Raw genomic sequence first — 25203 nt, forward strand, 5'->3', positions numbered from 1 at the left:
TTAGATAACACCATTTTATTTTTAAAATATATAGAAAATCATATTTACTGACAGCACTAAAGCAATACTTAGTGTTGGTGGGTTTAAAGAGAAGCACAACAGTAGCTGTAGTTGGTAACACTGTAAGTCTAACAAGGAAATAAAAGATCAACACAAATGGAAATATTTCTTAATTTGAGGGAAAAAAAAACAGTAACACTTTATTTTGATGGTTGATTTGAGTATTAGTAGACTGTCTGCTTAATATCTGTTGATACTGCTCCTTCAACAGACATTTAACTGACTATAAGAAACTTTGCAAGTACATGTCAACTTACATCAACCCTAACCTAACGGTCTACTTATAATCTAATGAGAATTAGTTGGCATGTAGATGCAATGGAACGGTCCATCAAAATAAAGTGTGATCAAAAAAACCACATTACTGAGTAAACGTGCATTTCGAGAAATGTTGTCGCTGCGAGTACAATCCTAGAGATTAAAAACCAATAAAAGCCTGTATGTTGAATTGTAAGCACATTTATATTACACACGAGCTGAGAGATGCTCGTCTGACGAAGGCGCCGTTTCTTTGGGTGTGAAATGCAGAAATTTGACTTTCAGATCTATAGGTCCAAGGCTAAATTACAATGATGTAAAAGCTTTCAATACCACATCAAAAAAAGTTTCCTTGCTTAAATCGTCAAAACAAAAATAATAAGTGGCAGAATATCACACAATGGAATGATGAAACTGAAACTAAAGATGCAATCTGGCAAGATCGTCACTCATTAGCTGCTCAAAACACCCAGAAAAGGAAAGGCAGGTTTCACCACACGCTTCACTAATGTCAACCAGCCTACAAATAAGCAGCATAGACTCACAGCACACATTTTTCACAATCTGGGTCTGATGTGGACTCATGCCAAATTTTTGAGATTAAAAAAAAAAAAAAAAAGTGGTTTGTCCCATGTTTTTAAAGCACTTCCCTACGAGTCTCCTTTATAACAAATGACATTAACCTAAAAAATGAAATTCTGTCATTCCAAATGGTCAGTTTTCTAGTTGTGGATCTCAAAATATGCTTAAAAAAAGACTACTTTTTAAAATCCATATAATAAATGTCAACAATAGTCTCAATTAAAGTTGTAGTTCACCCAAAACTGTAGAATTTATTCACCTTCAAGACATCCGAAATATAAAGGACTTAATTTCTTCAGAAGAACATTAAAGGACTCTCCACTTTACAAACAAACACACAGGCTTCGAGTTAAACAGTTGAGTTTTACCATTTTTGAATCCATTCAGTCATTCTCTGGGTCTAGCGGGATCGCTATTAGCTTAGCTTAGCATAAATCATTGAATCAGATTAGACCATTAGCATCTTTCAAAAAAACAACCAAAGAGTTTCAATAATTTTCCTGTTTAAAGACTCTTCAGTAGTTACATCGTGTACCAAGACCAACAATACAGCTATATAAAGTTGCTCTTTAAGGTCGATATGGCTAGGGACGCTACTCTCATTCTGGCAGCAAAGTTCCTTAATTATTACAGCATAATTATAAATTAATAAATAAAAAATAATCCTTTAACCCTTTTGTATTGTTCAATTTGACTACTCTTTCGTTATTTTAGTGACTGTTTTTGCCCTATTGACTTCCATTATAAATTGCATTTTTTGTTAAATAAATTGCATTCTTGATTGTTGTTGGGTTTCTGTGTTGGGAAGAGGCAAAAAAAACCATTTCTAGCTTTTATATGGAGTAAAACAGCAACTTATGTTCGTGCATAAATACTGTGTTCCTATGAGCTGAGGTGCTTATTTTATTTTCTCAAACATATCAAGGAAAGTTTGCAAAGGTCTCTCTCTCTCTCTCTCTCACACACACTATAATATATATAAAAGGCTTCTTTTTTACACTGTTGCTGATGATCAACCTTAAATTTTACCTCTTTCCAACAGGGAAAACTACCAACACTAAAGAATTCAAGATTATATGGTGCCATGGCTCAAGAAATATCATTATATTGAAAGTCCATGGGCAAAAACAGCCACGAACATAACGAAAGGGTAGTAAACTTGCCCAGTGTGTATCGTTAAAAGTTTCAAAGCATTTTCCCAAAATATGTGTTAAAATAAGATTTGTCACCAAAAGTTATTCCATTTGCTAAAACACAGAGAAAGTTGTGGCCAAATAATGCCTCAAATTCACCCCAGAGTAGTTAAACACATCCCCAACAGCACACAAGGGTTAAAGAATTATGAGCTGAAACTGTGATCTATGGTGATTCATAAAATTTGACATGCACTGTCAACCCTGGGGTATTATGGGGTATTGAGTGTAGAATTTTGAGGAAATAAATTAATTTAATCCATTTTGGAATAAGGCTGTAGCATAAAACAATGTGGAAAAGTGAAGCGCTATGAGTACTTTCCAGATGTACTGTACAATTTCATGCACAATTTCATTTTGCTTCATAAGACCTCAATGCAAAACCTCATTAGAGACACATTTAAGAATTTAGTTTTGAAACTAGTGTTCTTCTTTAGTGTTCACCTGAAGAAAAAAATGTGATAAAGCAATTTTAACGTCAAAGTAATTTCCATTGTCAAACAGCTGAAGACAATTTAATAGTATAGCAACTACAAAAAAGAACGCTAAGGGAAAGCCAGTATCAAAACTGCCTCATTCATGACGAGTCTGCAAGAACACCAAATGCAGAAACAAACTTTAATGTTTCTATAGTGAAATACACATAGAAAAGACTTTTAAAAAGACTTCACAAGAATAGAATTATCAAACACTGCACTATGCATAAAAGATTCCTTTAAATCAAAGTAAAAACGTACAAATAGTCTAGTCTGTCTTGTAAGGTTTTTGGCAGCAAATCCCTTTAGAGAACGCTGTAGATACATTTACTAGATGGGGGAAAATGGGTCTGTAATAATATCCAAGCTGCCAATTTCATAGATCATAAGTAGTCTAGGGTGAGCAAAGGATCAATCGTCATTATCCCACGCTCATTTTTTTTGTTGCCAGAAAATGATAATTAGGAACATGTTGGTTAAGAATTAGGCTGCAGCAGTCACATTTAAAGGAAACGGAAAGTGCTTAGGTGAAGGTCTACTATAATGTGCTTGCATTAATTGCACACGCGCACAGACGCACACATTTTTCAAACGTCTATTGGGTCAGCGGACTTCAAACATCTGAAGTCTGTAAATGCTACATGATAAAGTGTTCTTTTCCTTCTATTGCTAATTACTCTGTGGACAATGATGTGTAAAGTTGAAGTTCTTCTCATGTTCAGGTAATAATATTAAACCAATATTTTTGGTAATTTGTTCATGAGAAGTGAAAAAAAAAAAAGTAGTTTTTTTTTTAAATCAGGGTTTAAACCTCCAGGCCTTGGCTTGTAAAGTAGTCTTCCAGTTCTGTAAGCCTCTCGATTAGCATTACGTCCAGGTCAGCGTCATCCTGTCTCCCTCTACGAGGTCTTCCTCGCGGCCCCTTCACACGCAGAGGGCCCAGGTTAGTTTTAGCCTTGCGTTTCCGAGGTTGTGTGAAATCTGGAAAGTCTAGAACTCGCTTCCGTTTCTGATGCCCGATGCACACCAGAGAGCCGTTCTTCTCTTTCGGTTCTTCAAATATAGTCTCCAGGCTTCTGTATAAATTAAATTAAGAACATTGTCTCCAGGAAAATACATTTTTTAAAGGACTGATTTATTAATGAATAAAAAAAAAAAATGCAAAAACAAACCTGTTAGGGATTGGTGACTTGTAATTCTTGTTGGTATAAATCTCCTCCAAACTGAACTCCTTTTTCTTCAGCCTAAAGAGACACAAACGTCAACAAGTACATTTTAGTGTTAAAGATTGACATTACTTAGTACATATCCCAAAATAAGATATTTGGGATGATCGATGATCAATTCCTTCATACATATTTAAAGAGTCACGAAACACCAAAACACATTTTTTGAGATGTTGACAGTCATATGTGTGTCCCACTCTGCTAAAAACCCTATTAGGACACATATATTTCACTAAAAAGTGAAAACTGGTTATTAAACTGCTCTGTTATTTCGAACAAATTCATTCTTCAGGTTTGAAAAGACATTTTGAAGCTACATCACGGCGATGAGATCCTTGTGTAAATTCCAGTGTGAAGACTGGATGTCTGTACCGGCGATTACAACGTGACGTCTTTGAGCTTTCATCATTAATTCAAGAGAAAGACTTGGTTCGAACCAATCAGCGCGCTCTATTGTGAATGAGGTGCAACTTCATTGATAGGCATGATAGCTTTGATGTTTTTACCTGTTATAATGTTCAGACGGCAGAGAGACGCCACGTTGTGTTGCAAACCGTAGTTAAAACAAGTGGAAGAAGAAGAATTGTTTGGAGACATGGGTCGTCAGTGTTGCGTTTATAAATGTGCAGCAAAGAAGATTTTGTTTCCATTTCCCCGCTGTGAGAGCGCAGCTGGACTTACGTGTGGATTACAGTGGTCTGCTAACATGTGACAAAAATATGTTTGTAAGGAACTTTTTTGACCCGAGAGTAGGGATGCACCGATACCAATACCAGTATCGGGTTGATACTAGGTTAAAATACTCGTACTCATATCAGACATGAAAGGCCGATACCATGCACCAATACCACTCAACACTAATTCACTGCATGGATGGGATTTGTTGTCCTACCTGACTTCAATGCCTTAACGTATGAATTAGCCTAATGTATTATATATTAATAGCTTAGTCCTTATAAACAATCCGTTTATAAAATACATTATTAACGAATCTTTAGGCTACTGAAGAATAAACCGAATACGAAATATGTTCCTCGCATAATGATCACAGCTAAGCAAGCTAGCACTCATTTTATATATAAACTATAAATAAAATAAAGAAATTTTAAGTAATGAAACATTATGTAAAAAATCTAAAGGCTCAATAAAAGCTCATCAGAGCTGAACATGCGAACACTGCGATCACCGCACGCGTGTCAGCCTATACAGATCACACAATCTCAATAAACACCATGTAAATGTATAAATATTTTGATAAGTATCGTTAATGGAATGTTTATAACAATATGATCTTGCTTTTGGTGCACGCACTCTCTCTCTCACCCAGGGGCAGTTGGCACGCGCTGATACAAACTACGCAGCACTCCCAAGATGACAAGTGCTAAAGTCCACGGGACCAGTTTACTTGTTGCGATTTGTTCCTTTTTTAAAATGCCTTTTATTTGGCATTAGTTAATATTGGCTATAACGTAATCTCAGAGATATTGGAGTTCAATAACGTGGTGCGCAATATGACTATTGACCCGTACCTCCCTGTAAGTTTACACAATGCATGCACAGGCCTACAGCCCTGGTGTGTTAAGAATTGTCATGTTTCAAATGATAGCGAGACATGCTACATTTAATTATTATTGTAAAATATGCATTATAAGCCAGTGCACAGTAAAATAATATTTTTTGAATGGCTTGCCTATTGACGGCGTATATAACCGTTAAGCTTAAATAGGCTGAGCATGTTTTTATTAATATTAAAACACATTAATACAAACAAGCCAGCTGAAAAATATCTTTTCACAATGGATAGCAGAAATAGGGAGTTATAAGTTATTGTTAAGCTAAGAAAAATGTGCAGTATGGTTAGTGGAAACATTTACATGATCAGATCTATTTAATCTGTTTTTGTATCATAAGAAGATTATGGCTGTAGCAATGTTCCCAAACAAAACATTATTAATTTTATAATAATATATATTGCACATATTATCTTTAACATAAATATACTTGCAGTAGCTGGATTGAAACACACCTTTTCCCCACAGCACTTACAATAATGTGACTTTTAAGAACAATTTTATTATCAAAATGTATTTTATTTGCATAATATATAGCACAGATTCCACCCTACATCCCACATGGGAAAAGTACGACAATGTAAATAAAGACAGAGCTGCAAACTCATGTGCAAAACTGACATTGCTTATCAGAGCACTTTATCTTTCTGGGCTTTTTAAAGAAGAGTTAAATATGGGAATGCCTCTAATAAAATTTTCCTTCTGCCCTAAAGTAATACCATTCTTTCTTTTAAACTGTAATGGCCCTCAGCAACAGAATGATTTCTTATTCTTATTTAATAGACAATTGAAATAACAAAAATGTTTAGCATTTAACACCTTTTACATGACAGTTATAGAAAACAAAAGCAGAATCCAGGACATGTTAGGCAATTTGGAAATCCTGGCTGAATGCATTTTTAGGTCCCAAATAGAGGACATGTCCGGGAAAAAAGGATGTCGTGTCACCCTAAATAATGAGCTGGATCAGTCTATTTAGTAAAAGGCTTTTCTACTCTGCATGTTCTCGCGCTCTTCTCAAAGCTACTACCAAAGTCAGAACAGGTGTCCAGCGCATCTCTGTGGGTCTGCAGCAGCAAAGCATCCGAGTCTGTGGCGGAGTACTCTCAAGTTTCCCACACACACAGAACCGGGCCGCTGAGGTAAAGTCTTATGTGACCGAATTGTAAATGTTTTACATGAGGCTCGCACGATGTGCACTACGTCGCCTTGCGTTGCTTAGCAGCATATACAAAACAATGTAAAGATCACTTGACATGTGCCGTTGTTGATCGCGTCAGCGTGTGCTACCGTCACAATAGATTTCTATTGTAATACACCATAACTTAGTGTGAAGAGCATGTTAAATATTAAAGAGACTTTGCTAGCAAGCAGTGTTGCGATCACGTGGGCTTTGCACGCTGGCTGCTCTGGATGCTGCTGGATAGAATATCTGTAACGGAGTTTAGAGCGCATCAGGCTGCCTATATCGGGGATTTTTAACACAGTCTGATATATATTTTTGGACTGATATCGGACCTATTTCCGATATCAATATCGGACCTATTTCCGATATCAATATCGGATCGGGACATTCCTATTCTGTAGACTATCGAAAAAATATATAGCTTAAAGGGGCTAACAATACTGACCTTAAAATGGCTTTAAAAAAAATTACAACTGCTTTTATTTAGCCAAAATAAAACAAATAAGACTTTCTTCAGAAGAAAAAATATTATCTGACATACTGTGAAAATTTCCTTGCTCAAGGGATCAAAGGGGGCTAATAATTCTGACTTTAATTGTATGTTTCAGTGTTGTATTTATGTATGCTGTGTGAAACGTAGTTGTAGCAGAATAAGCTGGTAATTCTAAGCACACCGGTAGCAGCAAGAACCAAGTGTGCACCCTAGGATGTTCTAATGGTAAACATATTTGTAAAGTAAGAGTGATTTTAGTGACGTGCGAGTTCTGCCGCAGGCCAGTAACAAACTTGGCAATATAGTATGTCTATTCATATACATATTAATGTACGCTTGTATATCCTTGCCTTGCCATTAAAATGTAATTAAAATTTACTATGATAATTTTTTTTATATTCAAGTTACAGGTCAGAATAGCTATATTTTCAAATGACTGCATTGCATTAAATCTTTTCTATGCATATAAAAGAACTACAGTATTTTACATTTAACTTGACCTGGATACCAAATGAGATGCCTTTCCCTTAACCCACATAAAATAATATAGTATTGCATAAATGCTCATTTATTTGTAAAAACTAGAGAAGTTGAATACTTGCCTCTTTGGTTTGGGGAGTCCCATTGGAGTAAGGTTGTTGTCTGGTTTGGGAACAGTCTTGCGAATACGGATTTGGGAGACCCTTTTTGAACGCTGACCTCCTTGAGCTTCAGCATTAGATTCGTAAAGTTCCACCTACAAGCAAGGTGATATCCGCATCTAAATATATTCACCAACTTGCAATCATTTGCTCACATGGTTGTTAAGTTAAAATACCTGATTCATTTCTCTGGATACCCCCCGATTGTGCAAGCCAGGGTATTTGACATTTGCACTGACGATAGCAAAAGTAGGCACGGATTCAGTGGGGGATACATCTAATCGTGCTGACTTGGGGCTGATGCTGTGCCGTGAGGGATGATCCAGAATCCTTTCTGGCGTGAGGTGGATTTTTGACAGAAGACAGACTGCCTTCCTACACAATGAAGTGAAGAAGGAAAGCTTTCAGAAAGCAGCAGGTGATTGCAAAATAACACCACTCAATATCAACATGATTAGATGATCAGCTGAGAAGGGTAGATTACTGTGGTTTGTAAATACTGGATTGGCTTCATGCTTAAAATTTGAACACTGGTGATTGAATGAACTCATTAAAGTTGGCAATTTTTTTTCTATAAAGACTGCTTTGTTGGCAGAATACATATGGCCTATTTACACCTAGTCACATTTTTTTCTGATCTGATAGCTATCTGATTTGGGAAAACGGTTCCATTTACATTTGACCACATAAATGCATCTGTGCTAAATGAATATGATTCCGATCTTCAAATCCCACCCTAAATGCTAATTTATTTTGGTTACACGGACTAAAGCATGATATACATGTCGTTTTACATGTGTAAGAAATCATTCGAATCTGTAAATGGTTTACATTAATTTCTTCATAACCTACTTCCAAAAAAACTACAGTGCTTTTGTAAACGCTTTATTTTTCTATTATTTTTCCTCTGGTTTCACAGAAATAGGCTACAGGTGTGCTGCCTCTGTGTTGTTAATGCTGCCACTTGATACTAATTTAACATTTTCATTTTATAATTTGGTGGTCAAAATTAAAATGAAACAAAGAAGCAAAAATAAAAGGAAACAAAGATCTCAAACTGTCATCTGTGGCGTTTCTGCTGCTTATTGCGTTTGCTCTGTTATAACTGATAGTCATTTAGGCCACAACACGTGCTCTGACATTTATTTTTAACATTTTAGGAGAGGTAAAATCAGCATATGCAATTAGACCTGTCCAATTTTGTCTGGAATGCATCCCAGACCACCTCCTGGAGTGGTTTGAGTGATCGGATTTATATCTATCTCGAATGTGTTTTGGAAGGCATTTATACCTCTGCATTTCACAATCCGATATTAAAAAAAACATGGAGTGACCAGATGTAAACAGCGCCATAGAGGCGAAGTAACTACAACTAGCAGCACTAAACCAAAAAGGAAAACAGATCTACAACTGTAACTTGCTTGTTGTAGTTAGCATACTTGGTGTGAAAGGGCCTTGACACAGCAGTGCTCTTGCAAAGAGAGATGCTGCCCGCATATCTTAAGTTTGGCTGTGATTGATTTTAATGGCTAGAATCTCATCAAATAGTGCCTGGTTACAGTTCTGGGGTGCGTTTCCCAAACAACGACATTGCTCGCGGCTGAACTATCATAGTACGATGCATCGTTTGGGAAAAGAACGATGTAGTGCAGAGTGTTTCCCAAAACCCATAGTTTCTCTGTCGCAGATCCATTACTTGAATCACGTTAGTTATAACCAAAAACATCCATAATGATGCTCTAAACAGGGTGGAGTAACAACTTCTTTGGAGCTTTGGAGACGCAACATAAATTCCGCTTTTAAATAATAGTCACCTATAGCTTTCGTCATGAGCCACGGCTGTGTTCAAAATGGCAAAAATGTTTTTAAAGTGCACTACGAAGGGAACACAATTGCCAATATGAAGATTGCTAAAACAGAACTGTAAAAATACTTTGAAAGCAAATTACACCTAAGAGATGTGAATTTAATGCTTTTTTTAAAATCATTCCGAGTTCAAATGTTGGAACATTCTAAACGAATAGGGCATAGGGGGATAACGGGAAATAGAACACAACCAGGAACTATGCTTCTAACTAAAGCTCTAGAGATGTAGTTGTAAGCTTACAAGTTTGCGACGCAGTTTGCGAATGTTCGTTGGAACTATGTTTTTAACAACGGAATTTGCAACCTTAGTTAGCTAACGATGGTTTTTGGAAACGCACCTGAGTAGTTACTAGGATGTTGCTATGAAGTCTCTAAGCTGCGGATAATTTCTTACTGGTTCATCTCTAAACAACTCTTGAATCTGCACAGCACTACAGGATTGCTGATTATCCCAAAAGATGATATCTTTACTTCCTGTTTAAAGTCCAGATTGTTTTAATGCAGAAAAATAATGAGAAAATTCTTGTAATATACAACAGGGTTGTGGCATTTTAAGCATGGACCCATTATAATGTTTAGTGATTAGATCAGATGGCTTAAAGAGACAGTTCACCCCCCAAAAATAAATTTACTCACAATTTACTCACCCTCAAGTGGTTCCAAACCTTTATGTGTTTCTTTATTCATTCATCCACTCATTTTCCTTCGGCTTAGTCCCTTTATTTATCAGGGGTCGCATATGTTTTATACAGCGGATGCCCTTCTAGCTGCAACCCAGTACTGGGAAACACCCATAAACTCTCACGTTCACACACATACACTACGGCCAATTCAATTCACCTGTATCACATGTCTTTGGACTGTAGGGGAAAATCGTTGCACCCGAGGAAACCCACGCCAACACGGGGAGAACAAGCAAGCTCCACACAGAAATGCCAACAGACCCAGTAGGGACTCAAACCAGCGACCTTCTTCCTGTGAGGCGACAGTGCTAACCACTGAGCCAACCTTTCTTTAATCAATCTAACCTATTTTTTTAACATCTGTAATCACGGACTTCCATAGTACAAAAATCAAATACTATGGAAGTCAATGGTTGGAGGTTTCCAGCAATCTTCAAAATATCTTCTCTTGTGTTCAACAAAACGAAAATTAAGCAGGTTGAGCAAGTGAAGGGTGAGTAAATCAATTTCATTCTTGGGTGAACTATCCCTTTCAATAACAAGAGATGCAGGGGGATATGCCCACCGTGCTGAAGCTCTTTTCCTGTTGCGTGTGACTTCTTGACTGGACCGTCGCGTATAGCTATCAACGAAAAATTTTAGATCAAAATGAGTTGAATTAAGAATGCAAATCATCTCTGATTATGTAAAACCAAACTTCATGCAAAACATTTGTAACTTCAAAAAAAGTTCAACTTACTGGTGGTCATTGTCTATGCCTGGTGGCGCTGTAAAGTCAACCAGAGGTCGAAAAGGATGACACCTGCACCGGCCCAAAATCTGACTCACAACCGTATGGATACCAGAATGCGACAGCTGCGTGAGAGGGAAGTTGAGCCGCCTGTGTCGAAACCACTTTCTGAAGGATGTTGGAGAAGATAAAGCTAGGACGGTACTAACACCTGCACCAGAGAAGCTCCATTTGCTCAAAGCAGACAAAGGAGGAGTGGTGGGTCGAAAAAGTTGAGATAAGCTAGGACAACATGCAGAGCCTTTATCCAGGTTAACAGGTAAAGCATTTAAAGGACATGCTAGCATATCAGTTAACTGTGGCGAGAGAGGAAGTATGATGTCCTCAAGAATTGGCTGGCAATGGTTAGACATCTCTCCTCCCTGCTCAAGAAAGGACAGAGTTTCTCCAGCTTTAAGAGTGGGAAATCCAGAAAGGTGATGTTTCTTTCCACCACAGTGTTTGAGCTTAGATCCAGCTCTGCTGTAACCAGTCCACCTGTTCAGGTCATTTGAAGTACAGCTACCAGGTACCAAGCGAAGGGCAGTGTCCGAGAGTTGAGTTAACAGTTTGTTGGTGCTGCCGTCTAAAACTGATTTGGAGGACCCATTTCTAGGGCCTGAAAGATGGGAATTGGTGCAGACTTGAAATGTTAGAAGAGAGCCGAAAGATTTTCTTTCACCTACATCTTTTACCAAATGGTTTGATAAAGTAAGTTCACAGTATGGCTGGACTGACATGTCAGACTCTTGACTAGGTAATTTTAATGGACGGTCCTTTGTGGTTGACAACTGACAATCAATGCGCTGTGCCTTAAGATCCAGCTCTGTGCTTTCCTCTGAAGCTCCAGCATTGGTTCCTGTCAGTTCATCCCTATCTTGTTGTGACATTGGGACGTGATCAAAGTCTGAAGTACTCAGTGAGGTAGTAGTGGAGTGAAAACTGCCATTTATTTTGATCTTGTCCCAGATCTCTCCTTCTTTCTTATTATGATTCTGAAAGAGATCTGAAGAAAGCTTGGGTTCATCATGATTGGATTGTGCGACAAGCGGCTTATTGGGGAAAGAAAAATTAATTTCACTTAAAGATTGCTGTTGAATATGTTCGTCTTTGACTTTAGGCGAATTTCCCAATGTCACCGGCTTCCCAGATGTCGCTGAATTTGTTGGCTTGGACAAAAAATAAAGAGGATCCGAGTTTGATTTAGAAGGGGAAAGTTTCAGAATCTTAACGTAAGGCAACTTAAGCGGTTTCTGAACATGTAAACGTTGATTAATCAAAGTGTCTTCCTCTACCGGACTAGATTTCTCATTCTCCGAACTATCAGAGGACAGCACTTCCTGCTTACAAGAAGGTCCCTGGCTGTCATTGTCATCTGAGCTGCTAATTACAGAATCAACCAATAATGCAACTCTGTCCTTCTCAGCTTCTAGTTCCATCTCTAGGTCCTCCAAATCTGAAACGGGTGAGCATTTTCCCTGCAAACAATCTTCAGTTTGTCTTGAAGGGGACGTTTTTTGGATTTCACATGATGATGAGCCACTGCCATTGAACTTTAGACCTTGACAGCTTGTGTCTTCAGGCTTATGGGTAGGACTTTGGTTAGACCGGGAAGGAGTTGACATCGTCCATGAACAGATAGGGTCCTTTTTTGGTTCACATGATAGTGATCTATAAAGAGACTGTGGCCTAGACAGACAGGCATTTGAGAGTATTTCTTTGTTGTCTTTTGCCACTTCAGCATCCACTCCTGCAAAAACACAATTCAAATAAGTTAAATCAAAATGTAATCCATGTTTTAGCTTGCTTTTTGATCACTCACTAATGAGCACTTTCACATTTATCTTTTGGAAGGATTTCCCTTTCAGAATAATGGGCACATGAATAATTGTTCTCATTCACTAAACAAGCGTACGGATGAATTTTTGTGTGAAATGTGCATAGATTTTCACAAATAAATAAAGATTCAGCAAAAACTTTTGGCTACACTTCATTTTAAGGAGACAGTTACAACGTAACTATCTATTTAACTACTGAATATCATTAATTACATGTACTTACTATATGGTTGGGGTTAGACTGTTGTGGATTGGATTTAGCATTAATTACATGTAATTACTCAATTCATTCTAATTACTATAGTAAGTGCATGGAACATATGTAAATTTAAGTGTTACCAAACTTTCGTACAAAAATGTAAATGTACAGAAAAAATGTCAAGAACAACTTACACAATAACCATGTATATATGCAGAATCCTAAATATAATTAGATATGTATATGTTATTTACGGGGTGAGTGAAAGTGACTAGACATAAAAAATCTGGAAAGTATTCATAGCGCTTCACTTTTTCCACAATTTATGCCACAGCCTTAATCCAAAATTGATTAAATTAATTTATTTCCTCAAAATTCTACACACAATACCCCATAATGACAATGTGAAAAAAGATTTTTTGAAATTGTTGCAAATTTATTAAAAATCACATGTTCATAAGTATTCACAGCCTTTGCTCAATACTTTGTTGATGCACCTTTGGCAGCAATTACAGCCTCAAGTCTTTTTTGAATATGATGCCACAAGCTTGACACACCTGTCTTTGGGAATTTTTGCCCATTCCTCTTTGCAGTATCTCTCAAGCTCTATAAGGTTGGATGGAAAGCAACAGTGTACAGCCATTTTCAGATCTCTAGAGAGATGTTCAATAGGATTCAGCTCTGGGCTCTGGCTGGGTCACTCACAGAGTGGACATTCATCGAGTTGTTGTGAAGCCACTCCATTTATATTTTGGTGGTGTGCTTTGGGTCATAGTCCAGTCTGAGGTCAAGAGCAATCTGAAGCAGGTTTTCATTCAGTATGTCTCTGTACATTGCTGTATTCATCTTTCCCTCTATCCTGACTAGTCTTCCAGTTCCTGCTGCTGAAAAACATCCCTACAGCATGATGCCGCCACCACCATGCTTCACTGTAGGAATGGTATTAGCCTGGTGATGAGCGGTGCGGGTTTTGTCCAAATGTAACGCCTGGCATTCACTCCAAAGAGTTCAATTTTAGTCTCGTCAGTCCAGAGAATTTAGTTTCTTATGGTCTGAGAGTCCTTCAGATGCCTTTTGGCAAATTCCAGGCGGGGAGTGGCTTCCATCTGACCACTCTACTATACAGGCCTGATTGGTGGATTGCTGCACAGATGGTTGTCCTTCGGTAAGGTTCACCTCTCTCCACAGAAGAACGCTGGAGCTCAGACAGAGTGACCATCGGGTTATTGATCACCTCCCTGACTAAGACCCTTCTCCCCCGATCACTCAGCTTAGATGGCCGGCCAGCTCTAGGAAGAGTCCTTGCGGTTCCAAACATCTTCCACTTACAGATGATGGAGGCCACTGTGCTCATTGGAACTTTCAGAGCAGCAGAAATTTTTCTGTATCCCTCCCCAGCGTTGTGCCCTGAGACAATCCTGTCTCAGAGGTCTGCAGACAATTTCTTTGTCTTCATGCTTGGTTTGTGCTTTGACATGCACTGTCAATCCTGGGACCTTATATAGACAGGTGTATGCCTTTTCAAATCATGTCCAATCAACTGAATTTACCACAGGTGAACTCCAATTAAGCTGCTGAAACATCTCAAGAATGATCAGTGGAAACAGAATGTACCTGAGCTCAATTTAGAGCTGTGAATACTTATGTACATGTGATTTTTCAGATTTTTATTTTTTTTTATAAACTTGCAACAATTTCAAACAATTTTTTTTTCACATTGTCATTATGGGGTATTATGTGTAGAATTTTGAGGAAATAAATTAATTTAATCAATTTTGAAATAAGGCTGTAACAAAAACAAATGTGGAAAAAGTGAAGCGCTATAAATACTTTCAAATCTGCATATAAATTGGAAAAATTTACACGATTATTAGAGAATGAGACCCATGACTAGAATTAGCAAGTAGGAAGTCGTGGTCTGATGTTGAAGCATACACTGTGCCACTGGCTATATTTCCCACACCAACTATGCTCATCACAGCATTTCTAATTCATAGGTCTTTTAAATAAATGCAAAACTAAACCCACATTTTAGAATATTTAAGATTGAGCAGATATATGTATTATGTAAACATTTACCAAAACTGCAAGCTGATGAAACACTTGGAGTGTTTGAACAGCCAAAGGAGATGTCTCTTCCCAGTTGGCCAACTTTACTGTGCAGCTGGGCTAAACTGCGTGTGTGTGCGCTACTTTGTGAACACAACTGGTCCATCCTCCTCTCCATTGCCTCCAGACGCTGAGCCAGAGATCCGAAGGTATCAGTCAGCAGACGTTTCATCTCATTTTGATGGGACACAAGAAACCGCTCCAGAACGCCAAGCTGCTCTCCTGATGGTCCAGCTGGAGGAGATAGAGGAGATGCCCATTGCGTATCTCTGAGCTTGCCCTCTGCAAAGGGATATTGATCAAAAACAGTGCTTTTTATAACAGCGGCATCCTGACTTATAGAAAACAGCAAACATTGCAATCATTTTCTTATAACCACTTCTTACATACATTACATACACTTTATTAGGTACACTTTACTTGTACCAGGTTGGACCTCCTATTGCCTTCAGAACAGCCTTAATCCTTTGTGGCATAGATTCAACAAGGTTCTGGAAATATTCCTCAGAGATTTTGCTCCATATTAACATGATAGCACCACACAATTGCTGCAGATTTGTCAGCTGCACGTCCATGATGTGAATCTCCCGTTCCACCACATCCAAAAGGTGCTCTATTGGATTGATATATGGTGACTGTGGAGGCCATTTGAGTACAGTGAACTCATTGTCATGTTCAAGAAACCAGTCTGAGATGAATCGTGCTTTATGACATGGCAGGTTATCCTGCTGGAAGTAGCCATCAGAAGATGGGTACACTGTGGTCATAAAGGGATGGACATGGTCAGCAACAATGCTCAGGTAGGCTGTAGCATTGACACAATGCTCAATTGGTACTAATGGACCCAAAGTGTGCCAAGAAAATATTCCCCACACCATTACATCACCACCCGCAGCCTGAACCGTTGATACAAGGCAGGATGGATCCATGCTTTCATGTTGACTGTCACAGCAGAAATCAAGACTCATCAGACCAGGCAACATTTTATGGTCCAATTTTAGTGAGCCTGTGCAAATTGTAGCCTCAGATTCCTGTTCTTATGTGACAGGAGTGACACCCGGTGTGGTCTTCTGCTACTGTAGCCCATCCGTCTCAAGGTTGGACATGTTGTGCGTTCAGAGACGCTCTTCTGCATACCTTGGTTGTAACAAGTGGTTATTTGAGTTACGGTTGCCTTTTTTATCAGCTCAAAACCAGTCTGCCCATTCTCCTCTGACCTCCGGCATCAATAAGCCATTTGCACCCACAGAACTGCCGCTCACTGGATATTTTCTCTTTTTCAGACCAATCTCTATAAACCCTGGAAATGGTTGTGCATAAAAAATCCCGGTAGATCAGCAGTTTCTAAAATACTCAGACCAACCAGTCTGGCACCAACAACCATGCCACATTCAAAGTTCAAAGATTGCTGATTAGAAATTTGCATTAACAAGCAATTGGACAGGTGTACCTACTAAAGTGGCCGGTGAGTGTATATTTGTGCACATTTGTCTGCACACTTGTGCAGATTCTCCAAAAAAGTTCACATGGGCAATGTTAGTGACAGCTAGACATTACATGAAATAAAGGAAGAAAAATTATGCAAGACATTAAATTATTCCTTTTCAACTTTGTTATTCTGTTTTATATTATATTCTGTCTCTTGTTATTACAAAATGTTATTAAAAAACTATATGTGGCTCCTAATTATCTTACTGTTAGTATATAAAGCATTCTATAGAAGTCTGTTCCTACCACTGAAAAAAAAGATTATTGTATTATTATATCTCAGAATTTTTCTTGCAATTGCACATTTTTATCACTCAATTCTGACATTACTTCTAAGAATTGTGAGTGTATATTGCGCAATTTTGACTTAACTCACAATTCTGAGAAAAAAAATGTCAGAATTTCACATTTTTAATCACACAATTCTGAGATAAAGTCACTATAACCTCTTTTAATTTTTTATTCAGTGGCTGAAATGAGCTTCCGTAACATTTCATATATTTTAAGAAATATATTCAAGGATTAATCAATATGATAAAGTGTGAACCTTTTTTACAATAAACTTGTATTTGAAATAAATTTTATATTTCAAATAAATATTCATTTGTTTTAAACATCAATTAATTCCATACAGTTTCACAAATCCTAATTCACAGAAATATGTTAATCACTATTCAACACTGATATTAAAAAGAATCACCAAATCACTACATTTAAATCATCTCCAGATAAACTTCTGTATACCTTTCCCAAAGTCTGAGGATTGTGGTCTGTCCCCAGACTCAAACTCCTCCCTGCTGGTTTCTCTGCAACCTATGGCCAGCTGTTCCTGGTACAGCGGAGAGTGAGGAGCAGGATGACATGGACCAGCTGCAGACGCAGGCATCTGCTCTGTCCCCTTTTGCTCAGCTGGAGGATTGGACAACATCTTTTAAAAGACTGATGGGGACAGAAATGAGATCAGTAATCATAAGTCAGAATAAATCGCATTAAAACGTTAAAATTAATTATTACTATCGTGTCCTTACAATATTCATACAAGGTATCAAACAGGTACACTTTGGCAGTGAATGGTTTGCATATTTATGTACAAGGGTATTCCAATACCATACTACTTTGATATATATCATGGTACTAAAAGATTATATTATTATTTAAACAATTGCCTACTGATTAATGGTGGAAACAATTTTTATAAAAAAAAATTCTTAATTAATGAAATTCTACAATGAAATTCCATTCAAAGTTACACAAAACAAAGAAATTTTGGCATAGACTGTCTTTAATTTTGGACTGAAAGACCCTCTGGAGTGACTTAACTAGAGTTGTGCGATTAATTGAAATAGTATTGAAATCACGATTTAAACATGAACGATTTCTAAATCACCTTACTGCTCGATTTTACCACAGTATGTTATTTGAACCAATCATAAGTCAGCGCACCTAAACAAAGCATGAGACTGACAATCGCAAATAATCTGCATAAACAGGGATGATGAGTTTAGCACAGGAGGACTTGGTGCCCCAAAAATGACAACATCTATGGTGTGGAATTACTTTGGATCCAAGAAGACTGATGTATTGCAGAATCAGGTCATTTGTAAGACTTCTCAGTCACTTAAAAGTGTGGAAAGCGTGAGGATTGTCGCTTCCTTCAGCATTTTCAACAAGCTTTGCGCTCGCGCTTCTTTGTCGTTGCTCGGCGGCCATCAACTGTTTTTTTCAGACGATGGCAAACAGTTCTGCTGCGGTTCCGATACAAGTTTTATTTATGGAGAAAATTAAAAAGCACTGGGTGTTTGGGTGTTCTGTATTTCTCTGAGGTAATCAGTCTACCCAAATGTCTATATTCTATACAAAGTATAAAGCTGATAGATTAGTTCTTATTACGTGACACGTGGTGTGCTTGCAGCATTCTGAAAAGTAGAGATGTTTTCAACTGGGTGTGTATGGAATACACTCATGCATCATTCTAGGGCTGGGCGATTAATCGAAATCAACATTCACAACCTATAATCAATCTTATTGTCCCAGGTCGATTTCTATGATTATTTCCCTACCATGTGTGGAGTGACATGACTTCGCTCTGTTAAGGCTGATTTATACCTCTGTGGCGAGAGCACGCATATGGTCCGGCGCAGCAATCGCAGTCGCATACCCACACACCTCTCAACAATGTAACTACACATTACGACGTCGCGTAGTGCAAGCTCTGTGATTGGTCGGTTTAGCAGTGTTGACACGCGTGGGCGGCACAGAGAGCCACGGGACAGCAGTGAGCCAGTTGTAGTGAGTGTTTACAAGTCCTGTGGGGGAGCTCCAGATGGAAACTTTTGTTTTGTGTTTACCTTATGATTAAAGTTGTTGCACGTCCACCTGTTCCAGCCTCTAAATGACCCAGTTTTAGCTTCTTGTACATTAAGGTAGTATTCCGAAAAAACAAAACCCCAGTGAAAAAACTTAACACAGAGGAACATAACCCCCCTGCCAGCTAGGGTTTCGAAAGTGTTATTGCAGAGCAACAAAAACAGCACGCTGTAGTTTAAATGCACTGCTACGAGCAAGACGAGCACCATTGGTCACACCGATCGCTCGATGCAGAAGTATAAACCAGTCTAATCAGAGGCTGATTTATAATTCTGCGGCCAATTTGCAGCCACATCTGATCTCTGGTGATGTAGGACGCTGGACTCATTCTTGAGCCTTACTTTGCACTACATTGAAGATGACTGGAGGCTGCGCCAGAGATGCTTTGAGACGGCATATTTTCCATTACATTAAAATTATTATTTCCATTAAAATATTTGTTTACAGAAGATGCAAGAAATTCAGTGTTTAAAATATTATTTACAGGATACACAAGATACATTTCATTTAAAAGAGATACTGCTTATTTTCTACATTTAATATGAAAAACACTGAAAATAATTTATTTTGTTTCCAAAAGTTATTTAGTTTCACATTTTTATAAGGAAAAGTGACTGTTGGTTTTAGGCAGTATGTGTTTTAATTTCAGTTGTTCAACGCTGACGTTCCATAAATAATCATAAATAGTAGATAGTGTGAGTTTACTTCAATTATTTTAAAATCAAGCAATGCACCCTTCAGTCAAACATCTCCTACTTGTAATATGTGAGCTCATTTAAACTTGTTCAACTTGTCAGTGAACTATGAAGGCAAAAAGATATATATATAAAAATAAAATAACCGTTCATTAATCGTAATCGAGTTAAAATGTTCAATTAATCGAGATTTTGATTTTAGGCCAAATCGCCCAGCCCTACATCACTCCCAATATGCAAGCCGGGCGTCTCCATTAGAAATACCGGACTTGTGCGCGCAAAAGACGCGATATGTAAATGGACTACAGCAGCGTCACAAGGAGGTTTATGATCTATGCATGGCAAAAAAATCTGTGGAAACAGAACATCAGAGCCTTACTTGAGTTTGGCGGCACGCACGCAAACACACACATTAGTCTATTTATTTGTTTTGCCATAGGTCTGTTCTAAAGACAATTTGTTATAGCTTTACTACATGTGACATGTTACAGGTCTTGGATAAAGATCTAATTGGTTTCCTTTGGAAATATGTGTCAGATTCACACTATAAAATGTCTGTGTTTGTGTGTGTGTGTGCGTGTGTGTGTGTGTGTGTGACAAACTTGTGATTAAAATTGTACTTGCAATATTGTTCAAGACAATCGTGATAGGTTTCTTTTGCCCATATCGCACAGCCCTAGACCAAACCTCTCATCAGTTGAAAGAAACAAAAGGCCAGACTAGAGTTTGCTGATCTAAACTAAAATAAAAAAAATTCTGGAAATTCTTTGCCAACGAAGTCAATGGCTAATAAACCCTACAGAATTAAAGGTGCAGTAGGTGATCTGCCACAATGCTAAGCGGTTAGCATAATATCTTTGAAACACAGTCCTTCCCCTGCCGTCCAAAGCCACGCCTCTTGAAACACGAGCACGCACTTTAAAGATGACAGACAACCCTCTCTCATGTGCTGTCCTATAGCGACTCTGCTTAGTGGTTTGCCAGCGGCATGCAGGAATTACACTTATTACTAAGCCATACTTACATGCGTTTTGAAATCGAATATTTAAAGTAGCACGGTAAACAATATAGGGAGCGCGTCACAGGTTATCATCAGGTTATCACTTCAGCTCAGTAAAGCAGGGTAGGCAGAACAGCGCTATTTACTTCTATTTTGTTGTTAAACTAAATATAAATCTACATTATTGATGCTGTAAAAGGAAATTGAAAATCGTCACAACAATCTTTCACCGGGAGATTTCAGTGGCTGAACAACACCTCTGTGCATAGAACCCATTTGTAACAACAAAATCTACATCAGCTTTGCGTGACTACAATAGTTTAAGCATAACATTACTTGTCTAACAGAAATACTTCAGCCATGGTGTCGTCCTTCCTCCAGTGTGCAAAAGTAACTTCAATATTGATTCAGGATTTGAAAGAAGTTTTTATTGTGCATTTGTTTTGCTCTCTCTCTCTCCCACTCTCTCGTGTGCAGGTGAACCGTGCATGCGCGTGCCCACTCAAATGGCGGATCTGCGTGCACGGCTGCAGATGTTCAAATCTACATTTGATGACAGACTTGATTACTTGATCAGAATTATGGGAAATGTCGGCCAACAATGTTTATTTGGATGAACATTTTTTGTTTTATGGCTTACCCAGAATATAAAATACATATAAATAGTGCCCGTCAGGATTAGCAAGTTAGCGCAGAAACTCCATTGAATATACTGGGGTAAAATAAATGTTCATATTTTAAAGACATTGCAGAGAAAATGTTCTTTAATGCAGTGCTTCTTGTACCTTCTGAGACCCACTTTGTATTGGATATCACTCAGCCTGTGGAGATCGTCAATTTTTAAAGAAAACAGACCTTAAATGCGTTGATTTTGTAAATGCATACAGTTCATCAGAAGCGCTTGACCCAGGTTACTGACAAAGAAAAAGTCATTCCACGTACTTATGCATATACCTTATTAATAATTCTACATTGATTGGGATTATTTTGTCTGCATAAAAAAAGAATAAATCAATTACAAGCATAGATGAATACAACTGTATTTTTTAAAAAAAAAAACATTAAATAAACAGTGCTTTCTGGTTTTCAGTAAAATAGAACAGTTTTGAAGTACAGAAATGTAATAATCGTATGTAAAATAACTCTGTGTAGTCTTCATTCTTTAAATATTTAAATACAATTAATCTTTGTAAAGCTATATAACCTCTTGGTTTAAATTCACTTATTCACTAATCTTACACAGTTACAGGTTTTAAACAACACATCTCAATGAAAATCTGTCACCATTACTGACAAAATGTGAACTTTTTTGAACTGTGGAGTTTAATATTAGAATCCCCATTCGACATTGCAGATCTTGTGATGAGACTATTGCAGATTCGCACTTTACCATATTGATCCTGAAACTATATATTGTGCAGCCCTACTTCCAACGTTACTGGCAGGACAAGGAGTTCAAACTAGAGAGGTTTTCTACACAGCACAGTGGAGAACTTTATCATGATCATTTCTTGGATATGTTGCAGGGGCCATCCCTCTTAACTTTGGGCTCTCGCCTGTGGCATGATGACTGGGTCATTTAACAGGACAACGACAACACCAGTCTGACAAAGGACTTCTTCCAGGAGAATAATGTCACACTTTTGGTCCATCCAGTATTTTCCCCTGATCTAAAACCCATTGAGGATGTTTGGGGATGGAAGGCAAGAGATGTTTACAGAAACGGGCAGCAGCTCTAGATGCCCTTTGTGAAGCCATTTCACCAGTAGCATCAAGCATGCCAGAACAAAGTGAAACAGTAGCATCAAGCATGCCGGGACAAATGTGTGATCAACAAGAATGGTGGGTCTACTCACTATTCTTTTTTTTAATGCAGTTTGTCATGTAGTTGATTTTGTTTTGTGTTTTGCCTGTGGTCTTAATCATTTGATTAGCTGCTTGACTTTAAATTCAGTTGTCAATAAATTGTCTGCTCACTATTATTTTTGTCTCTTGCTCTTTTTTTGTTTTGAAGCAGTACTTACAAAATGGTTATGACCCACCAGTACAAAATGTGAGTATTTTGTAGTAATGTTTCCCCCTAGTCTTAAAGAAACAGTTCCACTCAAAATCGAAAATTATGTCATCATTTACTTACCCTTCACTTGTTACAAACTTGTTTGAGTTTCCATCTGTTGGACACAAAAGATGATGTTTTAAATAATGCTGGAAAGCTGTAGCCACTGGAATCCATAATAAAAAAAACAAATACTATGAAAGGCTTCAGGATTTCAGCATTTTTCAAAGCATCTTCTTTTTCTGTTTAAGTCAAACAGGTTTGTGACAAGTGGAGGATGAGTAAATGATGACAAAATTAACAGTTTTGGGTGAACTGCTCCTTTGTACTGATTTTAAGCTATACAAATGTGCTACTAACATTTTAAAGTATGTTTTGGAGTAAGTGCGAATATGAATGTTTCCCTGTTTAGTGCAAATCAATTTTAATTATTGATCAATGCATAAGTGTTACATTAATGTACAGTTGCAATCAGAATCAAGGCTGTAGATTTGCTCTTGACATTGGTGGTGACATACATGCATAGCGCTTGCATAGAACAGCACAAATTCTCTTTCATGCTTTTAAAAATATGAATAAAGGATCAAACACTTAATAATACGAATAACAATTAATGAAACATATCACATGATACAAAAGTCAATTTACATGAGTTTACTGCAATCTGGCTTTGAGAATGTATAAATGTAGAGAAATTTAAAGAGGCATGTGATGCAATTTAATCGTTTTATCCCGATTAATTTTTTTTACAGTCATGAAAAATCGTTAAAATGGAAACAACTTCGAATAATTGCACAGCCTTGGTTAATATTATTATGGTGGACTCCAATTGCAGCAGACTTGACTCTTTGAAAAGTTGCTATGTCCATGTCTTGTACAGTAAAGGAGAACTATGAAAATTCCTCGTTTTGGCCCTTCCCATTCAAATGTAATTACAGCTGACATTAACAGCATACATAAGCCCAGACAATCACCCTGTCCTTATGCGTTTTGTATTTTGATTGAACTCTTTCTGCATGTCTAGGTTACTAAGGGTTGACGAAGCATTAATTTATTTTGAAGGCGATTAAATTATTGGTGGGGACACAAGCCACGTCTACGTCCTTGATCAGAATTATTAGCCCCCTTTGATTATTTTCTTTTTTTAATATTTCCCAAATTATGTTTAACAGAGCAAGGAAATTTTCACAGTATGTCTGATAATATTTTTTCTACTGGAGAAAGTCTTATTTGTTTTATTTCAGCTAGAATAAAAGCTTTTAAGTTTTAAATAAAATAAAACATTAAGGACAAAATTATTAGCTCCTTTAAGCCATATTTTTTTCGATAGTCTACAGAACAAACCACCATTATACAATAACTTGCCTAATTACTCTAACCTGCCTAGTTCACCTAATTAACCTAGTAAAGCCTTTAAATGTCACTTTAAGCTGTATAGAAGAGTCTTGAAATATTTCTAGTCAAATATTATTTACTGTCATCATGGCAAAGATAAAATAAATCAGTTATTAGAAATGAGTTATTAAAACTATAATGTTTAGAAATGTGTTGAAGAAAATCTCTTCCAACAGAAATAAACAGGGGGGCTAATAGTTTGGATTGCAACTGTATATTTTCATGTATTTATAATGCACAAATTATCTTAATACGTCTCATTCAATTTTCGTACGTTGACGCTGTTATATTATATGTTAATACAAGTGTATATTCAGTTTTCTGTGAATATAGGAACCTGTCAGACGCCCATGTCAGCTGTTTCAGGCTACTGTAGTAATTCGCAACACGTGACTTTCATTCTGTCCGAATAATTCATGTGTAACGTTACTAAATACTACACACACGTCACTTCACACACTTAAATTGTTTCATTAAAACACAAGCTCAAACAAAAACATTCACATAAATGAAATTGAGCAGTATTCTTAGCAAACATCACAATAGCGTTAACCACGCATTAGTAGACCAGCGTTCGCAAACAATTCATGAGAGGTAATTCATGATCACTTAAAAGTACTTTTAATTTAACTTCTATGTTATGCGCAATGATGTCCGAGAAAAGGCTCCTCATGCACCTCAGGCTTCAGGAGGCCCTCAAAACGAATGCAAATAAAGAAATAAAAAGTCAGACATGTTCAATAAAACAGTACCTGCTCGCGGGTTCCAGTTTAGATTGATCAGTCCCGGCAAAACAACGTCTCCGGCGGTGAAAGTGTGCTGTTAAATCGCTAATATTCCCCGATCCATCCTCATGATGATGCACAGGTCGGATGTGATTTCTTTAAGCCAGTAAAAGTCATTTCCGGCGACCCCACAGACCCATATTCAGATTAACATAGAGATTTCCATTACAAGCTGACTGCACAATAACCCAGTTTTTTCAAAACAGCTTTTCACTTAACTATGACATTAATTTAACGCAGAGAGCGAACAAAATTCACAATCGCCAG

At 37.5% G+C, this 25203-nt stretch overlaps 1 protein-coding gene across 3 annotated transcripts; it reads right to left on the reverse strand.

Annotated features, from left to right (window-relative positions):
- Nucleotides 1-25203, reverse strand: wu:fi75a02 (uncharacterized). Of its 3 annotated transcripts, none has more exons than XM_056458585.1 (9): nucleotides 24904-25203; nucleotides 17383-17547; nucleotides 15121-15432; nucleotides 10975-12754; nucleotides 10801-10857; nucleotides 7863-8061; nucleotides 7648-7781; nucleotides 3742-3813; nucleotides 1-3645 (listed from the first exon to the last, which is right to left on the reverse strand). In XM_056458585.1, exons 2-9 carry the CDS (start codon nucleotides 17522-17524, stop codon nucleotides 3375-3377), a joined length of 2967 nt encoding a protein of 988 aa, XP_056314560.1. In that variant the 5' UTR covers nucleotides 17525-17547; nucleotides 24904-25203; the 3' UTR covers nucleotides 1-3374. The 3 variants fall into 3 exon arrangements, with proteins under 3 accessions (XP_056314560.1, XP_056314559.1, XP_056314561.1); XM_056458584.1 differs by having other exon boundaries at nucleotides 17383-17577; XM_056458586.1 differs by lacking the exon at nucleotides 10801-10857 and having other exon boundaries at nucleotides 17383-17577.

Source organism: Danio aesculapii, chromosome 5 (genome assembly GCF_903798145.1).
Source record: "Danio aesculapii chromosome 5, fDanAes4.1, whole genome shotgun sequence".
Classification (NCBI taxonomy): domain Eukaryota; kingdom Metazoa; phylum Chordata; class Actinopteri; order Cypriniformes; family Danionidae; genus Danio; species Danio aesculapii.